The 20476-nt window shown below is 46.1% G+C and overlaps 3 protein-coding genes across 3 annotated transcripts; 2 read left to right on the top strand and 1 right to left on the bottom strand.

The window, feature by feature from the left end:
• The first annotated feature begins 136 nt into the window (after window positions 1-136).
• LOC108062052 (hemocytin-like) lies at window positions 137-15210 on the top strand. The gene is made up of 15 exons (XM_070213355.1): window positions 137-234; window positions 558-1120; window positions 1183-1470; window positions 2171-2614; window positions 3167-5108; window positions 5664-6313; window positions 6876-7424; window positions 7831-9096; window positions 9151-9232; window positions 9519-10516; window positions 10574-10739; window positions 10795-11078; window positions 11153-12707; window positions 13225-14014; window positions 15001-15210. Exons 1-15 carry the CDS (start codon window positions 137-139, stop codon window positions 15208-15210), a joined length of 9885 nt encoding a protein of 3294 aa, XP_070069456.1.
• A 998-nt stretch (window positions 15211-16208) lies between these two features.
• On the bottom strand, window positions 16209-16982 carry LOC108061989 (trypsin beta-like). The gene has a single exon (XM_017148471.2). The coding sequence runs from the start codon at window positions 16980-16982 to the stop codon at window positions 16209-16211; it is 774 nt and encodes a 257-aa protein (XP_017003960.2).
• Window positions 16983-17423: 441 nt separating this feature from the next.
• LOC123003172 (hemocytin-like) lies at window positions 17424-20150 on the top strand. Its single transcript, XM_044394792.1, has 2 exons — window positions 17424-18375; window positions 19045-20150. The coding sequence occupies exons 1-2, from the start codon at window positions 17454-17456 to the stop codon at window positions 20148-20150; spliced, it is 2028 nt and encodes a 675-aa protein (XP_044250727.1). The 5' UTR covers window positions 17424-17453.
• Window positions 20151-20476: the final 326 nt, after the last annotated feature.

Raw genomic sequence — 20476 nt, 5'->3', positions numbered from 1 at the left:
TTGTCGTCCGTGGGTATAAAAGGGGCTGCACTCACTCATGGCATCTTAGTCTTGAACGATTATTTAAACAGTGTAAAAGTGTTTTTGGTGAAAAGTGAAATAGAGGTCCCTGCAGAGGACCAAAATATATCCCGATATGGGTGTGGCAGTTTGGGTCTGGGTCCTAGGCGCTTCCCTTCTTGGCAGCACTTTGGGATTGCCAGATGTGGAACCAACCAGGACTTGGGTGCCAGAGTAAGTGAATACATTATAAAGTAAACCCCCTCTTATATCGACTATAATTTGGATATTTAGGATTAATAATTAATTTTCAGAATACAGTAAAGATCTGTAGAACTTATTAGTCGCTAGAGGGGTGTATTTAAAATCTGTAATTTTTTTGAGTAGCATTAAATGTTAATTTATAATCAAAGGATCTCTATATAGTTTTCAGTTTGAAGTAATTTTATCAAAAAGATAAGCCAATTTTGAAATATTATATCGATACTAATATTTATTAATTGATCAAATTAAAATTTCCATATAAGTTCATATTTACCTACTCCATTTTAATCCAGCAATCCCAACTTGGGACCGAAAGTGGCCAACGAGCTGTGGTTCAGCCAGGTGAAGAAGCCATTCGCCCACTGTCCCCAGTACAAGTTCCCCATCAACACGAATGTAAACTGCGTGGACACGAAGGAGGGGGGCGAGTGCGAGGTCAGCTGCCTCGGGACAAATCACTTCTACGGCGAGCGCCAGAACGTGAGGAAGCTGATCCTCTCCTGCCGTCGCGGTGCGTGGGGCATCAAGAACGGCTCCCCCACGGCGAAGACCGTCCAGCATTGCGATGGAGCCTGCACCTGTCGGAATGGAGGAATCTGCAATGGTGAGAAGTTCTGTCACTGCCGGAAGGGATACGGCGGAGATAACTGCGAGAAGAACCAGGAGTTCGCCTGTCCAGAGCGACCACCTCAGCTGCCGAAGAACTCGAGGACCGTCTGCCGAGGAGACACCTGTGAGGTGGAGTGCTCCCGGGGATTCGCCTTCTCCGACCAACGCAGCAGAGTTCTTCTCAAGTGCAAGGGCACCAAGTACGTGGACATGAGCGCGGAGTACTCTAAAATGCCAGAGTGCGAGGGTAAGGATTTTTCCTGATTTTTTTTTAGATTTTAATAACTAATTATATTATTTTAATTTTAGCCACATGTTCACCAAACTGTTTGAACGGAGGCAAATGCATTGCGGCCAATGTCTGCGAGTGTCCTCCAAATTACCGAGGAAAACAGTGCCAATTCGACGTGTCCAGATGCAATTTGACGGACTTCAATGGTAACTTTCAGTGTGATCATGGACCGGAAAAGTCAGAGTGTCGCCTGAGCTGCCCAGCAGCTCCGGGAGTTAGTGTTCAGGGAACTCTGGCCTCACGCTACGTCTGCGACTACGAAACGGGACAATTCGAGCCCACACTCTCCGCCAAGTGCATATATCGTAAGTAATTGGATTCCCAGCAGGGGACATCTTTCATCCAACACACCATGAAATATAAATAGCGATAAGAAATTCGATCCGTTGTATTTCTCACACGATCGTCTCAAGGATGGAAATTTTGTCCACTTGAAAAATTGTTTTTATGTGTTTATAGCCTATGCACTTGACAAGGTCCACTCATCCGTAATACATATGATCTTCACAAAATTCAAACCAGATGTGTTCTGAATAAGTTTTTATTGCTTTAAATCTCTATTTTTAATAGCTTAAAGATAATTATGAAAATGCATTTATCAAGTGGAACATATAGGATTCATACATGGCCGTCGAAAAGGGTTTTAAAACATATTTTAGTTCTGTTAAAAGAGCCCTTTTCAATTAGCCGGTGAATCTGATATTAAATTCTAAAAATCAGTTGAAGAATTACTAAGGATATCGATCTATATAACCGTCTATCACAACTATCATGAAGTGTTATTTTGATTACACTCATTAAAAAAAATCAAAAAATATCCTTAAAATCTAGAAAATTCTTTAATTTTTTTTCATCTAGAAAAGTTTTCTACATTCAAAGGCAAATTTTCTAATAAGAAGACATTTTTTCTATTTTCAAAGGTAGGCCGATTTAATGGCGAGATTTCTAAAATTTAGAAATTAATTTTTATGAGAGTATAATCAACTTCCCTCTCTTTCCGCACAGCTCCCAATCAAAATGTTTCCCAGCGAATTAGTACCTCTGACACGCAGACCAATGGAACTGTGACAATTACTCAAGGCAGGGTACTTCCCTGGCCGGATAATCTGATCAGCATCTGCGATCGCTATCGGCAGTACGACAATAGCAGCAACTGGAAGCCCGAGGATCCGGATATAGACGATATCGATGGAGCTTTCCGATTGCGGCCCAAGCCCAATAAGGATGTGATTGTGGCTCCGGTACCAACGATTTGTAGCTCATGGAACGGTCGCAATATTCGCACCTTCGATGGTTTACTGTACAGGCTGACCCTAAACTGTGCCCACACTTTGGTCAACGACAGGATATACGGGGCGTTCCATGTGTCAGTGAAGAGCGAGACGCTCGAATCGCCGCTGACCCTTCAGATCCAATGGCAGTCCGTACAGTATACTCTGGAGAACCTAAGTGAGTAACTAATTGGATTTAAGAAAATTCGATTCCTAAGTAGAATAATAACCAATAAAATAATACCAATAACCTAGAGTTAATTGGATTAGATTTAAATTTTAGGTTCTATTTTCGAAGGATTTTAGAACCAAGAATATGAAATTCTATGGAAATGTGGTATGCTTTCAAAATTTCGTACTGAAAGTTAATGGTTTCTAACAGTTCAGAGTGATTTTTAAGGGATTTGTTTTGAACCAGAAACGTGTGTCTTTTTTTTCTTAAAAGATTGGATTAGATTTAAATTTTAGGTTATATTTCAGAAGGTTTTTAAAACCAATATTATGAAATCCTATCGAAAATGTGGTTTTCAAATGTATGCTTTACAAATTTCATACTGAAAATCATCCCCTCAACTAAATAGTTTCTAAAAGTTAAGAGTGGGTTTAAAAGAATTTGTTTCCCTTAAAAGAAAAAAATTATAATTTGCACATTCTTAGACTTATTAATGATTTTTCTTGAACTTCAATTTGTTTTTTGTACCTGTTTTAAACGACCATCTCCCCCTTTCAGATGGAAGTGTGACCCTGTCCACGCCCGAGAAGCGCCTCCCTCTGCCCGTCCAGTTGCTTGGAATGCGGGTGGTGCCCTTTGCCCAGCACGTCGAGGTGGATCTGGAGTCGGTGGGTCTGCGGCTGGTCTGGGATCATCACCAGCTCCTCTCCGTGCGCGCTGGCGTGGATCTCTGGCAGAAGGTGGGTGGCCTGTGCGGTCACCTGGACGGAAATAGTGACAATGACCTAATGAGCCGATCTGGAACAGTGTCGCCATCCTGTCGCAGCTTCACCGACAGCTGGCGAACCGCCGATCAGAACTGCGTGGCCGATCCAGACGAACCTTTGGCCCAGTGCCGCGGGGAGCGTCACCTGGAGGCCGTGGAGAACTGCCGCCAACTACTGCACAATGTCCACCTGAAGAGCTGCCTGGAGAACTTCAACCAGGAGACACTACTGCGAACTTGCATCAAGGATCACTGCTCCTGTCCGAGGGGTCAATCCTGCACCTGCAACTTTTTGCAATCGCTGGTCGACGAGTGCCGCTTCAAGGGCTCTGAGCCGGCTGTCAAGGATTGGCGGAATCTGCAGCTCTGTCCCATCAGTTGCACCGGCGGTCGCATCTACCAGTCGTGCGGTCCGCAATCCCAGCCGACCTGCGAAAGCGAGGGAGTCACTGAAAAGGGTCAATGCTTCGAGGGCTGCTTCTGTCCGAGTGGAAAGCTCCAGTACAAGGACACCTGCATCGAGCGAAAGATGTGCCCCTGTGAGCTGCGTGGTCGCGAGTTCCAACCGGGTGAGAGCCACCAGAAGGAGTGCAACACGTGCACCTGCCACGCCGGCAAGTGGCAGTGCTCCCAGGAGAAGTGCAACAAGCGGTGTACAGCCTTCGGGGATTCCCATTACCGCACCTTCGATGGACGACGCTACGACTTCCAGGGTCGCTGCTCTTACTACCTCCTGAAGACCTCAACTCGTTCTGTAGAGGGTGAGAACATCGCTTGCTCTGGGGCCTTGGATGAGGTGGTGGAACCCTCTGCCACCGGGCCATCCTGCACCAGATCGGTGACCATCCGCTTTGCGCTAAAAGAAGGCGGACCCACGGTCATTAAACTCTCGCAAAAACTGCAGAGCTTTGTGAATGGCGAGGTGGTCAGCCAACTGCCCCTCCAACTGGGCAATGGCGAGGTGCTGCTCCGTTTGGCCAGTCACCACACCATCACCGTGACCTTCGCGGATGGTTTAGTCATCTGGTGGAATGGCGATTCCACTGTGCACATCGATGCTCCCTATAGTTACTACGACAACACGGCCGGTTTGTGCGGCACCTTTAATGACAACACCAAGGATGACTTTCTCACGCCGGATGGAGACTTTGAGCACACGGCCTTGGCCTTTGGCCGCAAGTGGCGCACCAAGGAGCTCTGCACGGATCCGGAACCTCCGCCAGTCATAGCCACTCCCTGCTTAGGTAATCCCGCCCAGCGAGCAGCGGCGGAGGAGCTCTGCTCTGCCCTCCAATCGGACACCTTTAAGCCCTGTCACTGGGCCGTGGATCCCAGTGGTCACTACGAGGATTGCGTGGCCGATATTTGCGCCGGAAATCGGATCAATAGTAGCAGGGTTCTCTGCGAACTGCTCTCCGATTATGCAGATCTTTGCGTGAGGAATGGCATCAGGACCAGCTGGAGGCAGACCATCAAGCAGTGCTCCATCAAGTGCCCAGTTAACCAGGAGTACGACGAGTGCGGCGACTCCTGCGCCCTCAGCTGCTTTGACCTCGAGCAGCGGGATCAGTGCAGGAGGCAGTGCGTCGAGGGTTGTCGCTGTCCCAAGGGCCACTTCCTCGACGAGCAGCAGGAGTGTGTTCCCCAGAAGGCGTGCACCTGCTACTACGACGGACTGAGCTTCCCGCCCGGCTACAAGGAGGTGCGTCCTGGCGCCAGGTTCCAGCAGTTGTGGTGGGTCTAAAAATCGTTGCATTTAAAACAAGAGAGAACGGTACCCGTTACTCAGCTAGAGGGAGTGCAAGGGAGATGGAGATATAAAACTTTGATCGCGCATAACTTTTTAAGGAATTGTCCGATTTGAAAAATTTCTTCTACATTTCGATAGGTATTGATAAATACCTTAAAACTGAACTTTTACTTTTCCGAAATTTTTAAAGGTTTGGTCGCTAGACACATTTTAAAGTCGTTTAAGGCGATTGTGTGCGTTAGAGGGGGCGCGGCCCTCGGCTGAAACAAACTTGCACTGCGTAAGAAGCCCAAGAATATGTGTGGGTAATCCCAACTTTCTAGCTTTTGTAGTTTCCGAGATCTCAGCGTTCATACGGACAGACTGACGGACAGACGCTAGTGACTCGGCTAGTGATCCTGATCAAGAATATATCTACTTTATGGGGTCGGAAATGCTTCCTTCTAGCTATTACATACTTTTCCACAAATACAATATACCCTTTTACTTTGCGAGTACGGGTATAATTACGGTACTAATCTAAAGATTTGCCCTCCTAGCACCTGTGCGGATGGTCTGTGGCGTTGCCAGGATGCGGATAAGAACGATCCTCTTGTTTACCCGCCACTGGGCGATCTCCGCAAGAAGTGTGCCCGCAGTCCGTACGCCAAGTTTGTGAGTTGTGCGCCCAAGGAGCGGAAGACCTGCAAGAATATGCACAATTATGGATCGGTGGAAAGCAATGCCTGCCATCCGGGATGCGTGTGCCAGGAGGGCTTTGTCTTCGACGTGACCCGGCAGCAGTGCGTCCTGCCGGAGAAGTGCTCCTGCTATCATGCCGGTCGGAGCTTCGACGACGGCGACACCTTCCAGGAGCTGTGCAACCAGTGCGTCTGCCAGGGCGGCTCCTGGAAGTGCACCAGGAACGAGTGCGAGGCCACCTGCAGCGTGTGGGGCGACTCCCACTTCAGCACCTTCGATGGCCTGGACTTTGACTTCCTTGGCGAGTGTGACTACGTGCTGTCCAAGGGAGTCAATGCCGAGGGCAGTGGCTTCTCCATCGTCATCCAGAACGTTCTATGTGGATCCTCGGGCGTCACCTGCTCCAAGTCCCTCGAGATCTCGTTGAGCGGCAAGGGCGGCTCCGAGCAGCTTAAACTGAGCTCGGGCGGAATCTTTGGAACGGATAATGGCACTTCTGTCATAGCACGTGAGTAAATGTATTTTATGAAGAATTCAAATAAAAAGGTTAATTTTTAGGGTAATAAAGAAATTAACATATCTAAAGCAAAATAACAAACAAAAAAAAAAAAATAATAAAAAAAAAATAATAATTTCTAGTAATCCCTATAAAAGAGAAATTATAAAAAAGAAATTAACATTTCTAATGCAAAATAACAACCAAAAACAAATACAAAAAAAAAAAAAACAAAAAAACAAAATAATAAATAATTTCTAGTAATCCCTAAAAAAAGAAATTAGCACTTCTAATGAAAATAATAAAGAAAAAAAATTAAAAAAAAAAAACAAAATATTAAATAATTTCTAGTAATCCCTATAAAAAAGAAATTAGCATTTCTAATGTAAAATAATAAAGAAAAACAAATTTTTAAAAAATAAAAAACAAAATAACAAATAATTTTTAGTAATCCCTATAAAGGAATTCTCAAAAAAAATATTAATCAACAATATTTTGTTACCATAAAAACCCATAATAACCTGTTTAAATTATTTCATTAATTACATATTATTAATCTTATCATCCCTTACAGGACTTCGCAAGCAGATCAGTTCGCAAGAGTCCAGTTCCTTCCACGTCTACAAAGCGGGAGTGTTTCTGGTGGTCGAGGTGGTCGCCCTGCGTCTCCAGATCAAATGGGATGAGGGAACCCGGGTCTATGTGAAGCTGGGAAACGAGTGGCGTGGCCGTGTGGGCGGATTGTGTGGCAACAACAACGGGAACAGCCTGGATGACTTCAAATCGCCCTCGGGAGGCCAGGAGGCGGAGCCCACGCTCTTTGGCCACTCGTGGCGAACCCACCAACAGTGCGAGCTGCCGCTGCAGCCCTTCGACTCCTGCCACCGGAATGGACAGCGGAGATCCTGGTCCGAAGGGAAATGCAGCATCCTCAAGTCGCCCCTGTTCGCCGCCTGCCATGTCCAGGTGCCACTGGATCGCTACCTGAAGCGCTGCGTCTTCGACACGTGTGCCTGTGACCAAGGAGGCGACTGCGAGTGCCTCTGCACGGCGGTGGCTGCCTACGCGGATGCCTGTTCCCAGCGGGGCATCAACATCCGCTGGCGGACTCCCCACTTCTGTCGTAAGTAGAAGAGATCATTTGGGTGTAGATTCATTATAATAGCCATGTCCGTCTGTCTGTCCGTCTGTCAGTCTGTCCGTATGAACGCTGAGATCTCGGAAACTACAAAAGCTAGAAAGCTGGGATTACCCACAGATATTCTCGGGCTTCCTATGCAGCGCAAGTTTATTTCAGCCCAGGGCCACGCCCCCTCTGACGCCCACAAACGATTTTGAAATATGTCTGGCGTCCCCATTTTTAAAGATGTCGGAGAAGTATAAATGAAATTTTGTTGTGTTTATTTATACCTATCGAAATGTAGCAGAAATTTTGTAAATCGGACCATTCGTTAAAAAGATATGCCCGATCAAAGTTGTATATCTCCATTTCCCTCGAACTCCCTTTAACCCGGGTATTTAATCCACAGCCATGCAATGCGACACCCACTGTTCGGATTACAGTGCCTGTACGCCGGCTTGTCCGCCGGAGACTTGCGACAATCTGCTCGACCAGGGTGACGCCGCTCGGTTGTGTCACCACGAAAACTGCGTGGAGGGCTGCCAGGTGAAGCCGTGTCCATTGAACCACATCTACCTCAACGACAGCTACTCCACCTGCGTTCCCCGGACGGACTGCAAACCGGTGTGTCTGGTGAGGAATGACATCACTTACTTCGAGGGCGACATAACCTACACGGACGAATGTGCCACCTGTCGTTGCTCCAAGAAGAAGGAGGTGTGCAGTGGAAAGCCCTGTCCACCGACCACCACTACAGTGAAGCCACCGACTACGGGAACCGAAGATCCAAAAGATCCCTTTGGAAAGTACTGTGTTAACGGCTGGACACGCTGGTTGGATCGGGGATCCAGCTTGGGCGGAATAAACCTGAACGATCTGGAGCCACTGCCCAATTTCGATGCCTTCGAGAACATCTACGGCACCTGCGATCGGAGGTTCCAGAAGGACATCGAGTGTCGGGTGAAGGATACCAAGCAATCCTACGAACTGGTGGATGACAATGTATCCTGTGATCTAAGCCGGGGTTTGGTTTGCGTGGGCAAGTGCCATGACTACGAGATTCGGGTTTACTGCGAGTGCGAGGATTACGATATCACCACATCTAGACCTCCACCACCTCCTCCACCGGGTGAAAAGTGCGATCCCTCGCTGCAGATCTTCAAGGAGTATCCAGGAGATTGCTTTAAATATTTGCGCTGCGAGCACATTCCGGGCAACAGCAACTGGCACTGGGTGCCCGGATCCTGTGGCGCCCACATGATGTACAATCCGGTGATCGGCGCCTGCGATCATGTTGCTACAGTAACCCGATTGAAACCGCAATGTGGAAAGAACAAGGATCGCTGCCGGGATGACGAGGAGTGGAACGAGTGCGCCAATCAGTGTGAGCACACGTGTCACTTCTACGGACAGCAGTTGCTCCGGCGGGGCCTCTGCAAACCAGGGGAGCACTGCAGGGCAGGATGTGTGCCCAAGAAGCGTCCGGATTGTAGGAGCCTGGGGAAACTCTGGCGCGACGAGGATACCTGTGTGGATCAAGATGATTGCCCATGCCTGGACGATCGCAATGATAAGTACGTGCAGCCGCACAGGATCATCACCACGGATCTCGATGACTGCCAGTGTGTTTTCAATCAGTTTGTGTGCGTCCCCAGGATAACCACCACAGAGTTCCGTAAGTAATTGGTCAAGTTTCTCGAACATTGCGCTTAATTTACTCTTATTTCAGCACCTATTGGAGGTCGTACCACCACTACTCCGCCCACCATACCGACAACTCTAACACCACCTACTTTGTGTCCAACGAATAGGTAAGTTGGCTTAATAGCCCTATTATTCATAATCCGATAAACGATTTTTAAAGGTGTCTGGCGCCCACACCTTAAAAGATTTCGGAAAAGTAAAAATTCAGTTTTATAATGTTTATAAATACCTATCGAAATGTAGAAGAAATTTAACAAATCAGACCATTCGTTAAAAAGTTATGGCCGATTAAAGTTGTATATCTCCCAGAGTAGCTGAGTATTGGGTATCTGATAGTCGGGGCACTATAGCGTTCTCTCTTGTTTTAAAATGCGATTTATTTTTTATCCACAGCATGGTGCGCCTGTTTACGAGTGAGCATCCTGTGCCTGATTCGGCATTCTCCGGCTCAAGCACCCTGGATAGTAACTACGCAGCTCATCATTCCCGTCTGCACCGCAAACCCAAGCTGAATGTCGGCGCCTGGACGCCTAGGATCAGCGATCAGACGCAGTATCTGCAGGTGAACTTTGAGCGCCCACTCGGTTTTTACGGACTACTCATCGCTGGAGATCCGCACCTGGACCACTATGTGACCCTTTTGAAGTTGGTCTACAGCCTGGATGGCGAGGGGTACCACGAACTGATTGGCCAGGATGGAGAGCCACAAGTGCTGTTGGGTCCCAAAGACTCTCGCCTGCCGAGAGCTCATGTCTTCCAGCGACCAATTGAGGCCAAGTCCGTGCGGCTGTATCCTCTCAGGTGGCACAACTCCATTGCCATAAGATTTGACCTGTTGCTGTGTAACCATGTGCCCACCACCACGCCTCCGTCACCAGACAGGACCACACCCCTTCCGCCCACGCGTCCGCCGATCGATGATCTGATTTGCAAGGATCCTCTGGGCGTGGACAGTGGAGCTCTGCAGGCTCATCAGGTTTCCTCCAGCAGCATCTGGCTTTCCTCACAGCTGGACAGCGATAAGGGACTCTTGGATCTCCTCCGATTCCGATCCAAGTTGGGATGGCGACCACTGGCTAATAAGCAGGACGAATTCGTTGATTTTGACTTCCTTGAGCCTCGCAATGTGACCGCAATTCAGACACTTGGAGGAGCCTACGGATGGGTCACCTCGTTCCGCGTGCTCTTCTCCTCGAACAAGTTGGTGTGGAACGAGCTGCCGGGTCCGCAGGGAGATGGTCACATATTCGAGGGCAACCAGGACGGTCATAGCATCCGTACAAATGGATTTCCCCGGCCACTGGTGACACGTCATCTGCGTTTGGTGCCCACGTCGTGGGATCAGAACATTAACTGGAGGATTGAACCCATTGGATGTTTCGAGCCTTATCGTAAGAAGAGATTCTGTTCTGGTGATTATGGTTAGTCTTAATTGGTTATCCCTGCAGCTAATGACACCCAGAGGAGGCCTCCACCAACTCAAGTGTGCAATCTGTGCGAGGGCATCGAGTTAAATAGGACCATAACCAGGTGTCCTTGCGTCGATGGTCTTTTCTGGACGGGATCCAAGTGCGTGGAGCGCAATCTCTGTCCCTGCCTGGACATCTATACCCCGTAATATAATATAATCATTTCTCAGGGATTCCCTAATAACCTACTTCCTTTACAGCTATCCCATTGGATCTAAATGGGAGAACTCCGACTGCGAGGAGTGCGTCTGCCTCTTGGGCGGCGTAATCAACTGTAAGACAACGAATTGCCCGAAATGTCCTGATCACATGAGGAATGTCCGGAAGGGTTGTCGCTGCGAGTGCCAGCTGTGCCCGCCAACCACTCGTCTTTGTCCCACCAGCGGAGATTGCATCCCCTCCGAGTGGTGGTGCAATGGAGTCCAGAATTGTGCCGATGACGAAGACGAGACCTGCGATCCCACACATACCACTCTACAGCCACGTAAAGATATTAAATTTCCTCTTACTATCATATAATATCATCTTATAATATCACATCAAATTCTCCTTTTTTAGCCACCACTAGAAAACCTCTGGTGTGTCCACCCATCGAGTGCCCACCTGGTTACACTGTGAAGATCAGGGGCAAACTACCCATAGCCTTCTCCCAAATGCTTTTAATTTCCGAAGATCCCACGGAGGATGGTTCCTTGGACCCGCTGAAGGATTGGCTAGAGCCATTGAAATCCTCGGAGCAGCCAGAAATTGCTGGAGCTGCCCTTAGGTTCGGTGGAAGACTGGTAGCCAAATTTGGACCCAAACTGTGGAAGGTGGTTAAGAAACTGGGTTCCAAGATGGGAAGTGCAATTAGGGACGTTATTATCGAGAAATTCGGCGAAAAGGTGGCGGAAAAAATCGATGAGCTGACGGCGAAGAAGAAGTCGAAAACCTTGACCCTCGAACGCCTGGAGTTCAATGAGCTGCCTTTGCTTCCGGTTAAACCTCAACTGGAGCTCTCGACCTCTGATCATGATGATATCAATGAACTGCTCGACTTTCTGGGCGTTGAGCCCAGCGAAATTCCCGACTTCTCTGGGGATTGGGATGAGTTCCTGGCTGATGACGAAAATGACTACGAAACGGATCAGGATGAAATCAATGACCTACTGAGTCTTATGGGCATTGTGCAACAGGAAAATCTCAATTTATCCGATAATGGAGGAGATGAATCGCTGGACGCTGAAACCCAGTTTGTGCTGAATGGAGCTGGTGTGGTGAATGGTAGTCCATATGGACAAGACTTCCAACTGACCTCCGGAATAAGGAATTTTTACCAACGCAGAGGAATCATTAGGGTGAAGGATCCCCAGGACTTTGAGCTATGCGACGCCTTCTGTTGTATTCCCCAGAGGAATGTGACCTGCGAGGATCCCCAGTGTCCCGTGGGCTTTGAACCAGTTTTGGATACGGCTAGTCTGGGAACTGGAAGGTGTCCCACTTTCACTTGCCGGCGTCCCAGAGTTCCGGATGATACCTGTGACATCACTGGACGGATCTTCCGGACCTTCGATGGAACGGTCTACAAGTACGACATATGTAGTCATATTTTGGCGAGGGATTCGCAGGACAGCCGTTGGACGATCAGCAGTCAACTGCAGTGTGCTCCCGATCAGCCAAGTTGCGGTGCCAAAACCGTGATCATCAGCGACGAGGAGGAGGGAGTGACCATAACCATCCTGCCCAATCAGCGGGTGATCTACAACAACTTTGAGTTCAGTGTCCACGATCTGGCGCTGGTCAGGTCGGTTCGCCGTTCCTTCGTCATCAGCCAGATGGGCGGCACCGTGGTCGTGGTGAGTCGCCGTCACAAATTCTGGGTTCAGTATGCCGCCAGTGGTAACATCAGGATCGGAGCTTCCCAAGTGCTCCAGGGGAGGGTAGACGGGTTGTGTGGCTTCTACAATGGCCAGCTGGACGATGATAAGCGCACGAGGACGGGTCTGCATGTGATTAGCACCTCCGATTTTGGCGACTCCTGGTACGACAGGAAGCTTCCACTTGATAAGTGCCATCCGCAGGTGTGTCCTGTGGATCTACAGCAAAGGGCACTGCAAATGTGTCAGGCTGTGAGGTGAGTCTTTATTCCCGTTACTCGTAGAGTAAAAAGTATGTAACGGAGAAGAAAGCGTTTCCGACCCTATAAAGACCATGTCTGTCTGTCTGTATAAACGCTGAGATCTCCGAAACTACAAAAGCTAGAAGGTTGAAATTTCCCACACATATTCCTAGGCTTCCTACGCTGCGCATGTTTAATTCAGCTGAGCGCCACGCCCCCTCTAACTCCCACAATCGCCCACTAACGATTTTAAAATGTGCCGGGCGACTACACCTTTAAAGATTTCCGAGAAGTTTAAATGCAATTTTTTTGTGTACTTTTATACCTATCGAAATGTAGAAGATTTTTCAAATCGGTCTATTCATTAAAAAGTTATGCGCAATTAAAAAAAAAATTGTATATATCCATCTTCCTTGCACTCCCTTTAGCTGAGTGACGGGTATTAGATAGTCGGGACACCAGCCCGACTATATCGTTCTCTCTTGTTTCATTATGATATCCTGGATTACCTTATCACCTCTTTATCCCTTAGACATCCCTCATTTGGAGGCTGTGGCTTATCCATCGATGTCGAGGACTTCCTGGCCAAGTGCGTGGAGACAACCTGCGAGTGCCTGAAGACGAACGGCGGAGCCGAGGGCACCTGTCGCTGTGATCTCCTCCAGCAATTCGTGGGTCAGTGCCTGGCGGTGAATCGGAATCTCCTGCTGACCAGCTGGAGGAGCATCCACCGCTGTGAGCCCACCTGTCGACCTCCGTTGGTGCACCACGACTGTCACCGCCAGCGGTGTGAGCCACAGTGCGCCCTGCCCAGGAGCCACTCGGCCTCCGTGTGTCCCACCATTCCGAACACCTGCTACTCCGGCTGCTATTGTCCCGAGGGCACTGTCCGTCGTGGCGAGGAGTGCGTTTCCCTGGACGATTGCAAGGACTGCAAGTGCAGTCTGTTTGGTTTTAATAAATTCGTCACCTACGATGGCAGCAGCTTCAGTTTCAAGGGCAATTGCACATATCTGGTGACCAGGGATCTCCTGCTCCCGGGAAGCTATAACTTCCAGGTGTACGCCACCATTGAACCATGTGGCCTGACCAAAGAGCAGAGCTGCGTGTCCGCCATCCGGATTACCGCCGGTGAACACACTCTGCACATCGAGCGACATGGGAACGAAGTGAAGCTACTGGCCGATGGCTACCAGGTGTTCCTGTGGCCCCACCAGTCGCCCTGGCTGAGAATCAACCAGCCGGGGGAGCAGGATCTGATAGTGCAGCTACCCCAGGTTAAACTGGAGCTGGTGATTAACCTAAACACTCTTCAATTCCAGGTGAGCAGTAAAATACTAATTCAAGTTAAAGTATTTTAAAAATACTATTTTTGTATACGGTGTAATTATATCTAACAATTACCAATTTCCTATGAAATCCAACATTTTTAAAAAATTTAAGACATTCTCTGACAAAGTTCTTCTAAAAGATATCTGCGAAATTCAAATAATGAAACAAGGCTTAATAAAACAAAGATGTATTTTTTTTTAAATAGGTACCTACAATTTTGTTTCAAATCGCATAACTTTTTTTTTATAAGAGACTTCTTTTTTTATTTATGTGCATTTTTAATATACATTTTATAGCCATTTTAATTTTAAAATTCCTCACAATCGATGGTGATTGACTCAACAGTTCCATTAATTGACTGAATATTTTCATTAATTGTCTTATTGAACCAGTTTCGGAAGAAAGCTACATCAGCATAAATTCCAGGGTTTCGGAGGGCACAGCCACCATATGCCCCCATAACTAGTCCAATAAGCTTTCGATCTTTAAAGGTAACCAAAGGACCACCGGAATCGCGATTACAAGGGCCACTTCCAATATTGTAGGCACAAATCACGTCCTTACCATGAACTTCTTTGCAGTCAGTGGAATCAAGTAAAACTAGATTAACGCCTTGTAGTAATGGCCCGTTTACATAGCCTTTTTGTGTATCGCCCCATCCTGAGAGCAAGGTCATAGTTCCAACTTGAGGAGTTTCTTCAGCTAGAGGTATTCTCTGTACCTTACTGTTGAACTTAAGGGGTGACTCCAAAATCAGCACAGCAACGTCGTTAGAAGAACCAGAAACAGGGCAGTATTGCTCATGGGGTATGGCTTTCAGAACCTTTACCAACTGACCACCTTTTCTCCACAGCATAGATCCAGCGTGAACTGATAAATTCTCAGTTGTTACATTTCGTAGGCAGTGAGCAGCAGTTAGAATAACCCGATCGCTATGAATAACCCCACCGCAGTGGTGTTCCCTACCATTTATTAGCGACACTTGCCAGGGAACATCTTCGATGAGTATATAGTGGCCTCCGACAATTCTTTCCTCTGGCCCAGGAATCCCAGCAGCAGAAACCAGGACTACAATCGATATAGAAACTATAAACTTGAAGAACATTTTAGCTTGGTCCTAATCAAGTTCCCGATGTCTAAACTGAATGTTGTGCCACTCTTTTATAGAACGACATATCTGCTGTGAAAGCAATAACTCATTCCAGAGTCAATAAGTTAGTGAGTTTATGGGAACTTATCGCTTATTGACTAGTCTTGGTTCGTTACTTTTATCTATACTTACTTTTACTTACTTACTTACTTTTATAATTAGTTATGATAGCCTTTATAATTTTCTTGTATAATAGTTTTTCTTTGGCTAAGTTTTGTAAGTTTTCATAGCACATAAAATATTATTTTTAATTTTCCTTTAAATATATGTATTATTCTTTCTCTTTTGAAAGTCCAACACATTAAAAAAATTTAGAAAGAGATGTCTCATTTTATAGCATGGTAAGAATTTCTAAAGTGCGCATATGATAAAAAGGATTTTCTTCAAACTCATGTACCTTGTAGAGTTTGCCATGGTTATCATCTGTGATTTTATTTATTTTGTTGTCCATTTAGGGGCGCTATAAACTTTGAAGTTAAGAACTTAAGAAATTAGTATATCTCGGGAACGGTTTAGAGGAACAACGTACAACTTTACTCGTTTTTAAATGTGTTCTAGGGGAATTAGGAAAATATTTTCTTAAATTTTTTGTTGTCCAAAAAACATGAATTTTTATAATTTGACATTTTTATCGAGGTTTTTGAAGTCTTCTTCATGCTACAAAATAAACTTAGCCATTCAAAATAGTCCATCTCATAACCAACTTAACTTACCCGAAGAAACATTTTTGTTCCGTATTACCATTTCCAAGATATCTTATTTTTTATGCGATTTTAATAAAACCCTATTTATATTTCCAACTAGTACAATTTTTACATGTTGAAAGTTTGCACAACTCAATTTCTCACTGATATTATGCACATGAAATATTCATAAAATTGATATTAAATAATATCATTTTGCCGGATTCTCTCTCTCGGAGATTTTCTAACTTCGATTATAATCGAAATATAATATTAGTTTAAAAATCAAACAACTTTTCATATTTGTTTTTTATATGTGCATATTTATATTTAAATATTCGATTTTTTTTTTTATTTCTTACAATCGCTGGTGATTGACTGAATATTTTCATTAATTGTCTTATTGAACCAGTTTCGGAAGAAAGCTACATCAGCATAAATTCCAGGGTTTCGGCGGGCACAGCCGCCATATCCCCAGGAAACTAGTCCAATAAGCTTCCGATCTTTTAAGTTAACCAAAGGACCGCCAGAATCGCCACTACATATGCCCCTTCCAAGATTGTCGGCACAAATAACGTCCTTACCATAAACTTCCTTACATTTTGTGGGATCAAGTAAAGCCACATGGACGCCTTGTAGTATTGGCCAACTGTATGTAGCGTTTGCTTGTGTACGGCCCCATCCTGAGACCAAGGTCATAGTTTCATCTTGAGGAGTTTCTTCAGCTAGATCTATTTTTTGTACCTTCCTGTTGAACTTAAGGGGTGACTCCAAAATCAGCACAGCAACGTCGTTAGATTGAAGGGAAGGACAGTATTGCTCATGGGGTATGGCTTTTAGAACCTTCACCAACTGACCGCCTTTTCTCCAATGCGAGGATCCAGCGCGAACTAATAAGTTCTCAGTTCTTACATTACTTAGGCAGTGAGCAGCAGTTAGAATAGCCCGATCGCTATGAATGACACCACCGCAGTTGTGATTCGTATCATTTATCAGCGACACTTGCCAGGGAACATATTCGATGGGTATATAGTGGCCTCCCACAATTCTTTCCTCTGGCCCAGGAATCCGAGCAGCAGAAACCAGGACGACAATCGATATAGAAACTATAAACTTGAAGAACATTATAACTTGGTTTTAGTAAAGTTCCCGATGTCTAAACTGAAAGTTGTGCCACTCTTTTATAGAACTACATATCTGCTGTGAAAGCAATAACTCATTCGAGAGTCTATAAGTTAGAGAGTTTATGGAAACTTATCGCTTATTGACTAGTTTTAATTCGTTATTTTTATCTCTGCGGACCGAATCTTGCACTTTCAAATAAGTACTAATCTTCGTAACTTCCATATATTATTGGTTTCGTAAGTTTGCACAGTTTTCATAGAACAAAAGAAATAATAAAAAGGCGAATAGAATTTCAGAAGTAAACGTTTTTCAAATGTAATTTGATTCGTTTTGTACCATCCAAGATATTTAAAAAAGGAACCATCTTTTTTTATAGCAATATATGAAATGATATACATATGACCTCAAATTAAATCCCAATGTCTTCTTTAATTTCAGTTAACTGTGCCCTCGGTTCGCTATGGAAGTCGCATGGAGGGATTGTGCGGCAACTGCAATGGCCTGAGCTTGGATGACCTGCAGGTTAATCCGGCCAAGCCCAAGCCGGCAGAGCCACGACCCTTCGACCTGGTTGACTTCGTGACCAGCTGGCAGGTGGATGAGCCACGTCTGGGCATCGACACCCGATCCTGCCGGAATCAGCAGGTGTGCAAGCCGTTGCCGCGGGAAAGGAATGTCTGTTACCAACTGATCGTGCAGTCGGGAATCTTCGGACGCTGTCCTCTGCTGGTGGATCCCTTGGCCTTCATCGTGGCCTGTCAGAAGGATTCGTGCACGGCCAGCGATGACAAGGAGGTGGTCTGTGCTACCCTGACTGCCTACGCGGCTGCCTGCAACCAGGTGGGCGTCTGCACCGACTGGCGACCCTTCACCCAGTGCCCGGCGAACTGCCTGCCCGGAATGGCCTACAAGCCGTGCGATTGCGACGTGTCCTGCGAGACGGGCATCGATCGGGTGGATCGGAGCAACCTGGAGGTCATCTTCAAGGGTCGCTGCTTGCACACGGCCCGCCACGAGGGCTGCTTCTGTCCGCCGGACAAGGTGCTCCATCACGGCAGGTGTGTGTCGCCCAACGAGTGCGTGACCTGCGGCGATGGACGACATGTGGGCGACGTGTGGCAGCCGGATAAGTGCTCCAGGTGCGAGTGCCTGGCCAGTGGCCAGGTGAGCTGCGAGAAGGAGCAGTGCGGCCGTGACACCGACCACATCTGCCAGAAGGGCTACAAGCTGATGATCCTGCAGCGCGACTTCGAGTGCTGCCCCACCCGCATCTGCGTGCCGGACACCGGGAAGCCAGGACAAATCTGCGAGACGCCCAAGCTGCCCGACTGCGGACCACATCAGGTGCGGATCGTGGACGAGGATGTGCACGGATGCTCCATCTACAGATGCGGTGAGTTTCTCCTAAGGTCTTTAATAATATAATATGAAGATATTATGATGATATTATGATGATGTTATGATGATGTTATGATGATATTATGATGATATTATGATGATATTATGATGATATTATGATGATGTTATGATGATCTTAAGGAATATAGTATATTGATATTATGATGATATTGTGATGATACTATGATTATATTGTGATGATATTATGATAATATTATGATGTTATGATAATATTGTGATGATATTATGATGATGATATGATGATATTATGATGATGTTATGATAATGTTATGATGATATTATAATGATATTAAAGAATATAGTATGATGATGATATTATGATGATGTTATGATGATATAATGATGATATTATATTGATATTATGATGATGTTATGATGATATTATGGTGATATTATGATGATATTATGATGATATTATGATGATATTATGATAATATTATGATGATATTATGATGATCTTAAAGAATATATTATAATGATATTATGATGATTTTATGATGGTATTATGATAATATTATGATGATCTTAAAGAATATAGTATTATTATCATTATTACGATATTATGATGATATTATGATGATATTTTAGTATTAATTCCCTTTATAATTGATTCCTTTTCTAATCTTTTTAATACCTTTTCTAGAATGCAAACCCAGGGATCAATGTGAACCGACGCCACCGCTGACTCTAAAGCCTGGCGAGAAATTGGAGGAGATAGTGGACGGATGCTGTCCCAGTTACAGGGTGATATGCCACCAGGAGACTTGTCCGAAGCCACCGGCCACCTGTGATGAGCAGCACTACGAACTAATCTCGGAGAAGCAGCCCGGTGATTGCTGTGCGGTGTACAGGTGCGTGCCTCCAAAGGACAGGTGTCTCCACAGGCACATCGACCAGGTGCAAGTGCATCGACCTGGAGACAAGTGGCAGTTGCCCGACGATCCCTGCGTCGCCTACGAATGTGTGCTCACGGACCAAGTGGTGGTCACCGTGACCACGGTGCTGACCTGCGAGAAGAAGTGCCCACTGGGATTCACCTACGAGCACACGAACAGCGCCAAATGCTGTGGATCCTGTGTGCCCACGGGCTGTGTCCACAATGGAAGGGTTTACAAGCCGGATGAGACGTGGACAAGTGCGGACAAATGCACCATCTACTCGTGTATTCCACGCCAGGGGCAACTCATCATCCACGAGCTGCACGAAACGTGTCCGGATGTGAGCCTCTGCCCAGCGGAGCATCTCCAGGATGACGGAGGCTGTTGCAGGCGCTGCAGGATCCCACCGCCGCCGGTGAACAAGGTCGATTGCCAGGCAGTCACGGTGGCCCCCAGACTCACCCTGAACCTGATCAGGTTCCAGAGTCAGGAGCATGGAATGTGCCACAACGATCAACCCATTCAGGGACTCACCCAGTGCGAGGGCGCCTGCAACTCGGCCTTCAAGTACAATCCCCTGCTGAATAAGTACGAGGATAGATGTAGTTGTTGTGCCGCCACAGGATTAAGCAAGCTCCTGGTGAAGGTCACATGTGGCGATGGCAGTCAATTGGATCATTCGCTGGAGGTGCCCACGGGCTGTAGCTGCGAACCCTGTAGTAAACACCACCCGGGCAAAACGCCGGCTGGTGGGGATCAGGCTGAGACCCACGGAAAACCAAAGGACCCCAAAATACTTGAGGAGGGCGATGATGAGGAATTTGACCTTCAGGATCTTTTAAACCAAAGTGGCGGCGTTATTTCGCGTTAATAGGAACTAATATTATAAGCCATAAAGCAACTAAGACTGTCAACTATACTGTTAGACTTTATACATGCGATCAAACTAAATCAAACACTGGAATGAATTTTAAGTGCAGTGACATGCTTATAAATCTTAATAACAACAAAGTAATGGAATAAATAAAAAGTAAATAATATTAAAGTAAAGTGTTTTTTATTAGTATATATTTTCATTAATATTTTAAAAAATAAGAGGAATCATTTAAAAAAGTTCAAAATGTTAAAGTTAAGTGATTTTATTGATATTTTAGAAAATAAGAGGAATCCTTTCAAAAAGTACACAAAATTAAAGGT

Source organism: Drosophila takahashii, chromosome 2L (genome assembly GCF_030179915.1).
Source record: "Drosophila takahashii strain IR98-3 E-12201 chromosome 2L, DtakHiC1v2, whole genome shotgun sequence".
Classification (NCBI taxonomy): domain Eukaryota; kingdom Metazoa; phylum Arthropoda; class Insecta; order Diptera; family Drosophilidae; genus Drosophila; species Drosophila takahashii.
The sequence above is the reverse complement of the archived record's forward strand: the minus strand, read 5'-3'. Positions and strand labels throughout refer to the sequence as shown.

Coding starts and splice junctions, on each gene's coding strand:
- LOC123003172 (XM_044394792.1), top strand. CDS start 17,454: ATGGAGGGATTGTGCGGCAACTGCAATGGCCTGAGCTTGGATGACCTG. Junction 18,376..19,044: donor ATGCTCCATCTACAGATGCG/GTGAGTTTCTCC, acceptor TACCTTTTCTAG/AATGCAAACCCAGGGATCAA.
- LOC108062052 (XM_070213355.1), top strand. CDS start 137: ATGGGTGTGGCAGTTTGGGTCTGGGTCCTAGGCGCTTCCCTTCTTGGC. Junction 5,109..5,663: donor GCCAGGTTCCAGCAGTTGTG/GTGGGTCTAAAA, acceptor TTGCCCTCCTAG/CACCTGTGCGGATGGTCTGT. Junction 14,015..15,000: donor TAAACACTCTTCAATTCCAG/GTGAGCAGTAAA, acceptor ACCATTTATTAG/CGACACTTGCCAGGGAACAT.
- LOC108061989 (XM_017148471.2), bottom strand. CDS start 16,982: ATGTTCTTCAAGTTTATAGTTTCTATATCGATTGTCGTCCTGGTTTCT.